This window comes from Cygnus olor, chromosome 8 (genome assembly GCF_009769625.2).
Source record: "Cygnus olor isolate bCygOlo1 chromosome 8, bCygOlo1.pri.v2, whole genome shotgun sequence".
NCBI classification, from domain to species: Eukaryota; Metazoa; Chordata; class Aves; order Anseriformes; family Anatidae; genus Cygnus; species Cygnus olor.
Window position 1 is genome coordinate 31,772,801 of NC_049176.1, and position 12,224 is coordinate 31,785,024.

The 12,224-nt window shown below is 39.8% G+C and overlaps 1 protein-coding gene across 1 annotated transcript in view; it reads left to right on the forward strand.

Annotated features, from left to right (window-relative positions):
• LRRC7 (leucine rich repeat containing 7) overlaps nucleotides 1-12,224 on the forward strand; it is a 119,352-nt gene that overhangs the window by 81,726 nt on the left and 25,402 nt on the right. Inside the window, 3 exon segments of the mRNA XM_040564939.1 lie at nucleotides 676-775; nucleotides 1,465-1,589; nucleotides 6,860-7,060. Of these exon segments, the coding sequence (XP_040420873.1) occupies nucleotides 676-775; nucleotides 1,465-1,589; nucleotides 6,860-7,060 (426 nt within the window).

Below are 12,224 nucleotides of genomic sequence, written 5' to 3' on the forward strand. Positions count from 1 at the left end.
AATTAGGATTCTCCTCCTGTTCACTCTTATTTCCATCAAAAAACTAACATTGCATGACACCTCCACTCAGCCACAGAACATATATTTCTTTTTAAATCTACAATATTTTTTCAGCATTTTGACTTTTCAGTGATGCATTTTAGATCAACTTCTATTCTGTGAATTGTGACAGTCACTCCTACATTAGAGCAAGGCAATAAAAATAATCAATTGAAGTAAAACCTAATGGTAAAATCTGAATATTCAAGGTGCTTCCATGTAGCTTGCACCAGGGTTACGCTCAGCTGAACCAACAGCGATCATGAACTTATCTGTCGTTAACCTTGGCTTAAAACAACTCGCAGCCATAATGTGGGTGTTCTATTGTACAGTTGCAGCTCAGTTGTTCTGATCCTGTAGCTTCCTCACTGGTGCGATTCTGAACACACATTCAATATTTCTGACGTTTAGTGTTCTTCAGGTGGCCCTGGTGGGAATCACAGGCAGACTAGAGGTGAGGAATGGGAGAGTAAGAATTTCCATCGAACTAACGCTGGTTTTAGTCCACGGAGAGGATTATTTTTGGACAGAATTTTAGTTTTTCCTGTATTATCTATTTATCACATACTAAAATCTTGTTTCAGTTAACACACATGCTCTGAGTGACCAGTCCTTTGTTTTGCCTTTCCTGTACAGTCCAAGGCTCTCATTCCACTGCAAACGGAGGCTCACCCAGAAACAAAGCAGAGAGTGCTGACTAACTACATGTTTCCCCAGCAACCCCGCAGTGATGAAGGTAAAACATCGTCAGCAGTTCCTACACAGGCAGGAACAGTGCTTGTTCAGGTAGTGGAGATAAAAGAGAGGGAGGGGTTTCAGACGTGGTTCTGTGTATGAGTGTCTCTCTTCTGACACGTAAAGCCAGCAGCGCACACGTAACAGCCCATACTTTGTCACACACAAAGGGCTCCTGTCCATTAATCTCAGGATTTAAATTTTCTTTTACGTTTTCGGAAGAATGGCCTCGTATGAATGATTTCAACCTGGGCATGAAGTGTGTGTGGGGCAGAAGCCGAGGGTCTAGCTGGAGCTGAGCAGGGCCCGCTCGGCCTGCAGTGACACTGGGCCTGCCTGAGGGAGCTGGGGTGGGGGCACCTCCAAGACTTGTGGGTGTGGAGCTCTGGGCTCGGCCCGGCTGGGGGCTTGGCTCCTGACATACCCCTGTTAAGTTGGAGTCCCTGTACCCCACTCCCCTCTGCCCTGAAACCCTCTTGCTTTCCACCGTTCTCCTTCTGATTTTAGCATTAAAACTTGTTTGTAGTGGTTTGTCGGTTAATACTTTCATTACCCCCCACAACAGTTTTAAGACAGTCACCCAAGATTATAGGATTCACTAAGAATTTGTCTTTTTAGGTCATTTCCAATCGTTTGCTGAGTGCACTAATCCCTTGTTCTGTTCCATTGCTGTTTGCAATTTAACTGTAGATTTCCAGTCAGACAGTGATAGTTTTAATCCTACTTTATGGGAGGAGCAGAGACAGCAACGTATGACTGTTGCCTTTGAATTTGAAGACAAAAAGGAAGAGGAGGAAAATGCAGGGAAAGTTAAGGTAAGCTCTGTTTGATTTTTTTCTGGTACTCATGTGTTATGGACAGGGTCCAATATACTGATCTTGAACTATTTCTGTTTTATAAATAAGCAGAAAATACTTGAAACCATGTTTCAAGTATAGCAGTTAAGAAAGAAGAACATACCTGCTCTCCCTGAAGTACACAGTACCAGGTAGTCTGCTGTTGTCTAGACAGCAAAACTTCAAATTAGGAACCCTAGTGTTGGGTTCCTAATGTGACAGGTGTCTTATCACTAAGCCAAAATTAACACAAAATGTTTAGGGACTTAGGATTACCCTCCAGCCACCTAATTCTTTAGAAATATTTAGACCCTATATTCCATATTCCTCTCAATGTGGAAGTTGATGAGCACTTTGCGACTTCTTGGAGTAATGCAGGAATGTGCACCAGAGGGGGTATCCTTCATCAGTTTTGTAACCTATCAAAAACTTGAAAATGTCAATGTCTACGTTTTGAATAACATAAAGGAATTACCCCAGATCAAACACTTTACAATGCACATTTTGAACTGCAGTAGGATACCCAACCTAACAAGTGTTGCCAGAGACAAAAATCATATAAGGGTATTAAAATCATATTTTACTTTTAAAAAGAACAATACTATTAGCAATAAATAGTTAACATCTGGTTTAGATATTTCTGGAAATTTTGGATTTTTTGTTTAATATTTTCCCTAATTAGGAATTTTCATCCACGTCTTGCAACTAGAGATAATTGACTCTACTGCAAAACAGAACTTAGCAAAGTAAAAAACTACTTAGCAAAACAGAAAAGCAATCTTTGACTCACGATAAATAGATTAAACTGAAATTTTACCCCAGGTGAACTGCAGATTTATGGCTCATGTATGGAAAGCAGAGCATCAGGGAGGGTTTTATGTTGTTCCACTACTTCTTATCATAATTTTAACTGTTAACAGTATGGCTGTCCAAATGTGCAAAATATGCAAAATAACTGAAATATTAACAGGGAAATAGATATAAGTTTCTAAGATCATAGAAGAATTTAACTGTATTATATGCTAGTTGCAAGCATTATTCTCAATATTGAAATGCAATAGAACGTCACTTAGCCATTTTGATTTTAAGATATTTCTGAACTCTATGAATGACTGAAACAAATGTTTCCTTCGAGTAAGTTGTTTTTGTAGAAAAATGATATCCTTCATCCACTAAATGGTGTTCTTGTACTTGAGTTCCAATGCTGCCATCTGCTGTACGGAAAATGGGGAGGCAAACACAGCCAAGACTTATTACCATATTTTCAGGTTTCCTAGAAACAGCATTTAGCGAAGATAGGAGCTGGCCTGTGCCTTGCTGTGAGCAGCTGCCATGGCGTGGTGTGACGCCAGGCCTGGGCACACAGCACCAGAGCTGCTCAGGATGCTGTGGATGCTCCGATTGCAGTGCTTCCTTCCTGGGCTGCCTGCTCATGCCTGGCATGAGGAGGGCAGCTGTGGCACAGCCGGTCATGGAGGAGCGGTTTGTACCATGTGGGTGACCCATGGCCCCCGGGGCTGCAGGTCTCCTAATGCTTTTTCTTGGCCTGATGAAGGTCGTGACAGTCTTCATCCTTTGTATCAGTGTGGGGGGAAGAGTCCAACACTAAAATATATTTTCTGGAGTTTTTACTTATCTCTTCTCCCTCTCATCCATAGAGAGTGGATATACCAATGCTGTAATATACAAGTCTGTTTCTGCATGAGATTTCTCTATTCCCATATACAATCATAGAATCATAGAATTCTAGAATTAGAGAATAATTTGGGTTGGAAGGGGCCTTAAAGACCATCTGGTTCCAACCCCCTACCATGGGCACAGACCCCTCCCACCAGCCCAGGATGCCCAAATCCCATCCAGCCTGGCCTTGGGCACTGCCAGGGATGGGGCAGCCACAGCTCCTCTGGGCAGCCAGGGCCAGGGCCTCACTGCCTGCATGGTGAAGAATTTCTTGCTAATGTCTAATCTAAACCTACCCTCTTTTAGTTTAAAACCATTACTCCTTGTCCTGTCACTATACCCCCTGACAAACAGTCCCTCCCCTGCTTTCCTGTAGCCCCCTTTAGGTACTGGAATGCCTCTATGAGGTCTCCCCTGAACCTTCTTTTCTCCAGGCTGAACAACCCCAGCTCCCTCAGCCTGTCTTCGAAGGAGAGGTGCTCCAATCCAATATTCCTCTTCTCTATAATGATCCTAGTATCTCTTCATCAAACCAAACCATTATGTTTTGCAGCTGATGCCATAGTCGTTGCTTATACAGAGAAGAATTATTAAATGAAAAGTTAAGCAAGGAGCTAGGAGCTGATCGGATACTTCCTCCCATCTGTGTTTCGTAAAGAGAGCATCTTTCCTTTCTTATATCTCACTGTGTGTACACCAGATACCCATAAATACCTGTAAGTTTGTAAAAATGGAAAGTGAGGAAATAACACTGCTCAAAACAAGGAAATCTTACCAGACTTTGAAAGGAAAACTGTAGGTATGTGGGTGACGGAAAACACCCTTTTTTCCCAAGCTATTAAAAAAAAAAAAGATCTCATATTTAATTAATAGGGTAGAACCACTTACTTGCATCCTTCTGGTATGTCTGTGCTCTTTTCCAGCGAGGCTAATTCATCTGCATATATGAATGAACCTAAAAGTGCCATAAAGAGTTGTTTGATTCAACTGTTCACAAACATTCATTTAGATGCATGCACATGAGCTAAAAGCTAATTTCTGGAACCTTTTGTGAACTTAATGTGTGTCAGTCCATCCATGTGTTGCAATTGGTTGTAGGGAGTATTTTGCATTTGCAGTTTCAGCAGTTTCATCAGACCTTTATGGGATGAATTTGAAGATTAACCAATTAGCAATAGGTGGTAATCAGAAACAGTGTTAGCATTTTATAAAAGTGTAAATAGTTTTTCCTTTCTATATTTCACAGTTAAAACTGAATTCTCAGCCAAACTACATAACATTGATTTGATTATTTTAATTATTCAATAAATTCTTCCATAAAGAATTTTGAACTTTGAAAATTCTCTTTTCAGGGTCATGGTACTTTTGGTGTAGCATTAAAACATTAAAGAATTGCATCGACAGGGAGTGCAGATTTCCACTGTAATGATAATTTTAAATCGGTGATGAAAATGCCTGCTTTCTGTTGGATATTACCCACCACAACTGCCAGTGTTTTTATTGTGTAATAGTTATATGCATAGTGGTATAAGACTCTTACCAAAATCCCTGTCTGACTTGCCTATCGCATGAAAGTCTTTCAGTTAATTTTTCCTTGACTAGTACTTATTGAGGATTTGCTCTATGACTTGAGTTCTAGCTATGTTTGTCTGTACAACCTGCATTTAAATCATGGCTCGGATTTTGTGAAAAAGCTATTGCCTAATTAGGCCACATCCAAATATGATTTCTTTCAACCGCAAATCAACCACAGCTTTAGTAAAGCTTTACAGACTTAATTTCTTTTTTCTGTTGAAATTCTTTATTAACATATGACATCACAGTCATACATTTTAACGTTTTATGTTAAGGTCATGTCAGAATCTATTATCTGTAATGTTTATTCTATTGTGGTTCAGACTTAGAAGCTAGTATTTCATGTAGTTTTATTTTCCAAATTGATCATGCTCTTGCTTCTAAAATATTCCCATCAACAGACCATATTCATTTGAATCCAAAATTACCTGTTACCTACTCATTAGGGGTGTAAAATCCAGTGGCTGTATAGTGAGCTATTAAAAGCAAGCTCCTTTTGCTTACCTCACATACACAATCAGGTAAAAGCATCTTTGTGGTAAATGCTTCTAAATACTTACTTATCACATGGCAAATGTAGAGTAATTTCAAAGTTCACAGCCTCATAAACAGCAACAGTTATCCTGACACAAAGAGCTTGCCCTGGGAGCTGTAATTTTCCTTCACTGAAGGATTTTATTGCATTTCCACCCCAAGTCCAGGCCCAAAGAGAGTGGCAGGCTCAGGCAGCACTTTTTGGATTTCAGGTGGCCGTGCTTGGGGGCCATTACTCCTGCCTGGCAGTGAGCTGGCCGCTCTGCAGGCCTTTTCTCTTTCACCACGTGAGCCACGGAGCTGGTGCTTGACTCTCAACCACCTGTCCCAGCTGGGACACAGGCAGTGCAGATAGCGTGGGTCTGCAGAGGGAAGGACAGAGCAGGGAGGGCAGGAGGCGCTCCATGGAGGAGAGGGCCATGCGCTGAGCGGGAGGCCTCTGCCATGGGCTGGCCGCAAGGGGCAAACCTACCAAATGCCCACTCTGCACAGCCCGAGCAGCCTTGCTGAGGTCATGCTTTGTTTGGACGCGCTCTTCTGGTTCCTCAGCATCTCCTCTCATGATGGGGTGCAATATGCAGCAGACAAAATATGTCTGTAACACAATGGGGAGGTTTAAGGAGAGGACAGCACCATGTATGTCTTCTTTCCTGCTCAGATCTCTCCTGACGTGATAATCCGCAGCATCTCTGAGCGATTTGCTGGTAGCGTCATGTCATGTCCCTCTTCCCCTTTCACTCAACCCTGAGATTGTGTAAAATTGTCTTAAAATTAGGGTTGCTTTGGACTTGGGTGAATACAATGTTTCTTTACTTCTGAGTAATAAAAAAATATAAGCTTAAGATGTCGATGATTGTAACAAAACAGTAGGTCTTTCAATCAAAGGACTATTCAGTGTGACTTTGGGTGACTTTTCTATAGTGGTTTGAGTCTGTTTTTCCTTATTTTCTATATACTTAAGAGTATTCATATACTTGAGTGTATGTATGTTCATTATCCATCTCAAAGAGCAAATAGCTCCCAGTAGATCAGATTCTGTTCTCAGTTGTTATAGATAATTCAGATTAATTCAGTACACTGAACATGGCTAAATTAATTCTTCATTTACACCAGTATCATTTTGGAAAAGTGTGATTTAATATGTTAGTACTCTCAAGTCAAGTGTAGAATTAAAATACAATATTCTCACAGGGTGAAAGATAAGCTTATAGGGAAGCATTCCCATCCATTATTTTATGTCACTGAAATTCCATTATAGGTTGCCATAATGTAACTGAATCCAAATTTCAGTCCAAGAACTTAAAAATCCGTGAAGGTAGCTATATGTAACAAATTACCTCAAATAGATTAACTCAAAATTTGAGGAATTTGCACTTAGGCATAGTACTGTAACCATGGTTTTAGTTTGCATGCTGTTTTCATTTTGTATTTGTGCTTTAATTCTTTTTATGAATGTTCAGGTTGAAATAAATCTAAAACGTTATCCCACTCCATACCCGGAGGATTTAAAGAATATGGTAAAATCAGTTCAAAATCTGGTGGGCAAAACAAGCCATGGAGTACGGCCTGAGAACACAGCACCAACTGCGAACAGTGAACAAACTGTGAAAGAAAAGTATGAGCACAAGTGGCCCATGGCACCAAAGGAGATTTCAGTGGAGGTAATGTAAAAGGATCGTTGTTCCTCTCAACAGTTCAAGATGGGGTTTTAACATAACTCCCTCAAGTTATATGCTACATCTGCTGTGAACTTCATATCTAAGAGTTTCTAGTTTAATTCTGTAAAGTCTAGTTTTATATTGAGTTGCTCTTTTTCTCAATACTACTAAGATTATCAGATTGAATTTTTGCTTTTCAATCTAGCTGGATCTGAATTTTTGTATTGATATACACCAGCACTCTCCTAAATTTTAATGATATGAGAGACTTGCATATTAGTGGGAGATTGGACCTGATCTTGATTTACACATCAGACTTAAGTTTATCTCTGCATCAAATATGTAAATGACAAGTCAGTTTGTTCTGTCTGACACTACTATGCCATTAGGTTCTGCTTCTTCTATCCCATTAAATGTAATATATCACAGAATCACAGAATGTTAGGGATTGGAACGGACCTTGAAAGATCATCTAGTCCAATCCCCCATAGCCAATAAACCTTGTCGAAAGTTAATGAAGCCAACAGAAGTGATTCTTTGACTGCAGGGAACTTAAGATCAGCTGCCCCCCCGAACAGTACTTTTCAATGAGTTGCACAATCTAGCCCTTAATACTTTGGCCAGAAGTGGGTCAGTATGCATAGTGACAAAGTTTTCTATTCTCACATAAATATAGTTAGTAAAAGATCAATTCTAAAGTACTACACAGTCTTGTGCAAAGCTGTTGTAATTAGCTGAAGTTTGATCTCAGAGGATGTCTACTCATTGACACATTCATACTAATGACTTACTTTGTGTAGCCACAAGTTATAAATAGGGGAAATCTCTTACTCTGGCAGTATTTCTTGATAGTTTATAAGATGCTTGGACAGATCTACAGGAATACCTCAATTCTTACAAATCTTTATGAAGCTCTAATACTCAAAAGAAATAAATGAGAAAAGAAAAAAATCAAATTATCTTTTCACCTCTTTGTTATTTAAATATTATTATAAGTTCACTGTCTTTGAAATATCCCTGTCTCTGGCTGGTTGGGTATGGATGACTTTTTCTTCCTCAGTTTTCTGTACCCTTAACAGATTGGCTGTTCACACTTATACAGCAGTCACTGTAGCTGCACTGTCAGCACTGTGCATTTTATTTAAAGTTAAACCTTTCCATTTATTAAAAGAATATCTGTTTTTGACTTAAGATGGCTTCAGAAAACTTTCTTCAAATCTAGGCGTAGTTTTGCTTATTACTTCAAACTTAAGTTAAATCATTAATGTTTTTATCTAAATGTGAAATCTTAAATTCTACCATTATTCTTTTTTACCAGTTATACTCTATCTCCCTGTGTAAATTTGGCCTTTTAACAAACTTATGTCTTGTGGCATGAGTATTTACGTGTTCTGCTGTTGTTGCTGAATACATACAATTTACTGTGCATCAACTAACTTTGAACTAAAATATTCTTAATAGGTTTCTGATGTTTTTAATGAACCCTACTGAGACCACATACGTACTATCTGGAATTTGAATCAGTGTTGTCTGACAAAACCATTGGGTGTTAGGTCTCATGGCTCTGTGTCTGGCAACACAGTGCTTCAGATACAGGTGGCAGTACTGGTTCTGCTGCTGTCGCCCAAGAGGAGCCCCTTAGCAGGGAGTTATGTCCCAGCTAACAGCCATGGCAGAGTTCTGAGAGTACCCAAAGCCTAGCAAAGCCTCCGTTATTCGCCAGTATGTAGAATGCATACTGAATTTTAATACAGAAGAAGATAGAGACAGATTTCTTGCATTTCGTTCTTTGATAAAAATGTATTCACTTTTGCAACAGGAAAAAAATCATATCTAGTTTTTCTGTGAATGTACATGAACTGTTTAATCCAAGAGTATCAAAATAAGTGTTTTATAAAAATAGTTGAATTGCTAAAGAACCTGCAGTAATTCCTGAAGTGAAATTAAATACTGTGATTGCAATTTCCTAGTTGATTTTCTACCACAAGCAACTGATGTGAGTGCATGAGCTATTTCCATCATATCAATATAAACATATTTTTCATCTTCCTTTATTACAATGGTGAAGATAGTAGACTTTTTCCAGATTTTAGTTTCCCTAGTACTTAGTCAAGACTAGTAGCACAGCTATCTCATCAACTAAAGAAAACAAAAAAAGCATTCTTGTCATTCAGGCAAATAACATTACTGGGAAGCTTTTATGGCAATAAAGCAAGATCATGTACACATTTTCCTCTCTTTGGCTTCCTGCATAATGATAAAGAAGAGGTATGGGAAACTGTAGAAAAATTAGGAATTATTTGTGAATAACATTAGCATGATTTCAGTTGTAACACATTAAATAAAACATAATTAAGCTCCATTTGCTTTTCAGATAATTAAGAGACATGATCTCAAGCCTCAAGTTAAAATACAGTTTGAAAATGCAGGTGTATTCTGACATAGATTTAGACTGAAGACAGTTTTCTTATAACGAGGTAATTTAATTTCAGATGCAGTGCTCACTTTTTCATCTTCAGAAGCCAGATAAGCTGGTTTCTTTTCTGATCTCTCTTGGGTTCTCTTGCAATTAATTCACACATGTGTCTTCACAGAATTGCTCCTAAATAATTAAAAGGAGAATCTGAAATGAGTAATAAGCTACATTTCAAAACCCCTGTATTATCCTCCACCTTTGGTAATAATAAGCAATTTCTTAATTAATCACCATTTAAAATAAACCTTTTTGTTGTCCTATGTCATTGCGAAAGATGTGCATTTCAGACAAAAAGAAGGTTGGGATAACTTAGTGCATTTTGTACCCTTTCCATGAGCATCACTGAGAAATACCACAAATAGGCAATTGAGATCTTTATAGTTAATATTCTTGGTATGTATGGACTGAGAAAGTCATCTGAAAGAGTTCTGTATAACTGTAAGCTTTGTGTTTAAAAAAAAAAAAAAAGTTTTCTAGTCTAGCATGCAACATTCCATCCTTTGTGTTAATTCCTAGCAGGTTTATTAATACTGTGTAAAAAGGAGAGATTGTTGTCTTTTGAGTAATCTGGTCCAGATGCTGGTGCTGCTACTAGTGCCAACAGCCAGAGAAATACTGCCTCAGCTGCACTGGCTCTTCTGAGACCTTTATCTCATCCCAATCAAAATAAGACGTTAATCCTTTTAACTTCTTACTTCATTACTTGCATGGTTTTGGATTGTTTTGGAGGAATGGGGGCTGAGAGGGAGAAAGGTGTTCTTTTTGTTTTGCTTTTAGTGAAAGTTTTAGAGACTGTCTAAAAGATCATCTTGCCTTTCCAGGAGGATTTGCACACTTGTTTTCCCCAGGTTGCCTGGCTTCAATGGTTTCAATTGATGTGTCTCTTGTGGGAACTGTTTTCCCCTAATGAGATGCACAATGGCAGTCTCTCTTGACTGGGAGGGAAATATGTCCTAAAGGTTTTCAGTCTGTGTCTGCTTTAAGGCCATATCATGATAAGCTCTTTGCAACAGAATTACCTATATTTAATCAGGAGGCAGAAACATCTTCATTATAGAGTTTTGCCATATGGTTTCTCCATAGTACAAAGGACGTTTATTGAGGTTATGACCTTGGTGACTTCTTGTCAAAGGAGAAGGGAAGTAAAGTTTTACTGTTCTGGAGGTCTGGCTTACAAGAGATTTTCCTCCACATAAGATGTCAAATGTCTTAAAGTTCATTTTGAGTTACTTTGACTTCTGCCTGACCTTATCTGTGTGTCTGGATTGGAGAGGCATTATTCAGAACTGTCTCCAAGATAAAGCCTACCTTCCATAAAATCAGTCCAAGGCATCAGCGGACCCACTGAGGCTGCTGCTCTGCCTGTCCCCACTTGAATGAGGACCTGGGAGATGCAGTATCACACGTCTGGACATGGCACTCTGTACAAGCTCATATACGCGGGGCATGTAGGCCTGGATTATGTCTGATGGACCATAAAGTGACTCTTTTTCAAGAGACCTGGGAATGTCTCTGTTCACCCCAGTGAAATATATGCAATTGGGTGCATATCCATCTAGACTGAGAGCGGCAGAAGCTCTCTTCCTCCAGAGATGGGAGAGCACAGGGAGTGCAATTCGGATATTAGGGTGTTGTAACTCAGAGCAGTACTGGGCCTTCTGTCCTCACACTGAAGACTACGTACAGAACTGAGCAAGACCATCTCCGTGGTTTATAACTTAGGATGACGTTACGGGGTCTCCCATCCTCTGCAGTACATGACGAACAACTGCTTGGATAAGAACCTGCAGCTTATCTTTCCAGAGTTCTGACCATGTCAGCAAACAAGCTTAGCCATTTGAAATAAAACTACTGGAAATTGAAGTTTTCACAATAAATGCATCTTGTAGACTTTGACTTCTTTGGTAGTAGCAAGTTCTGGTCAGTGCTTGGATGCATCTGGTGGGCTGTACTTCTGATCACCTAACAGGCAAGGTTAAAGTGTGCATTCCTCCAGGTGCTTGCCAGTCCACAAGACTGCAAAGCAGAAAGACGTGGCAGAAACAGCCCTACCTGCCCATAACAATTTATTTTTCAGGATCTACTCCGTCTTTCTGTGTGGAGCCCGAAAACTATCCCTGTCCCAGTCTGTTCCTCATGTACTTATGTCACCAAATCAGCAAGTTTGTGTCCTCCTTTAAAGCCACGCTGTATGTCTGGGAATGCCCGCTGGAGCTGAAAAGGGGAGAGCTCACTGCGACAATGCTGTAACAGAGTGCTGGCTGCTGTACCTCCCCTGCAGGTGGGACGTGTAGCGGGCTTCCTTCATTCTCCCACCTTCAAATTCCAGATCCACATTCAGAAATTCTCATCACACAAGTTCAGTTCTTTAGTGGGACTTACACCTTGTTTTTACACCCTGTACACACAGGCAGCCTTCAGATCTAATGGCTACTGAAATGGCCTTCCTGGAAGCTGCCTCTGCAGGCAGAAGAGTGGGAGAGATGTGGGAGCAGGTGGAAGACCCTGCATTCCACATTCTTCTGGGATAATCGCACGTTTTGGGTGACTCTCAGTGCATTTCAGGATCAGTGACTGAATTTTATTTAGGTCAATCTGGTAATTGCTATCTTAGCAACATATTCAGAACTGTGACTTTCACACGCAGCTTCAGGCAGTCTGCAGTTTGTGATCTTGTCAGGAGAAGACTTT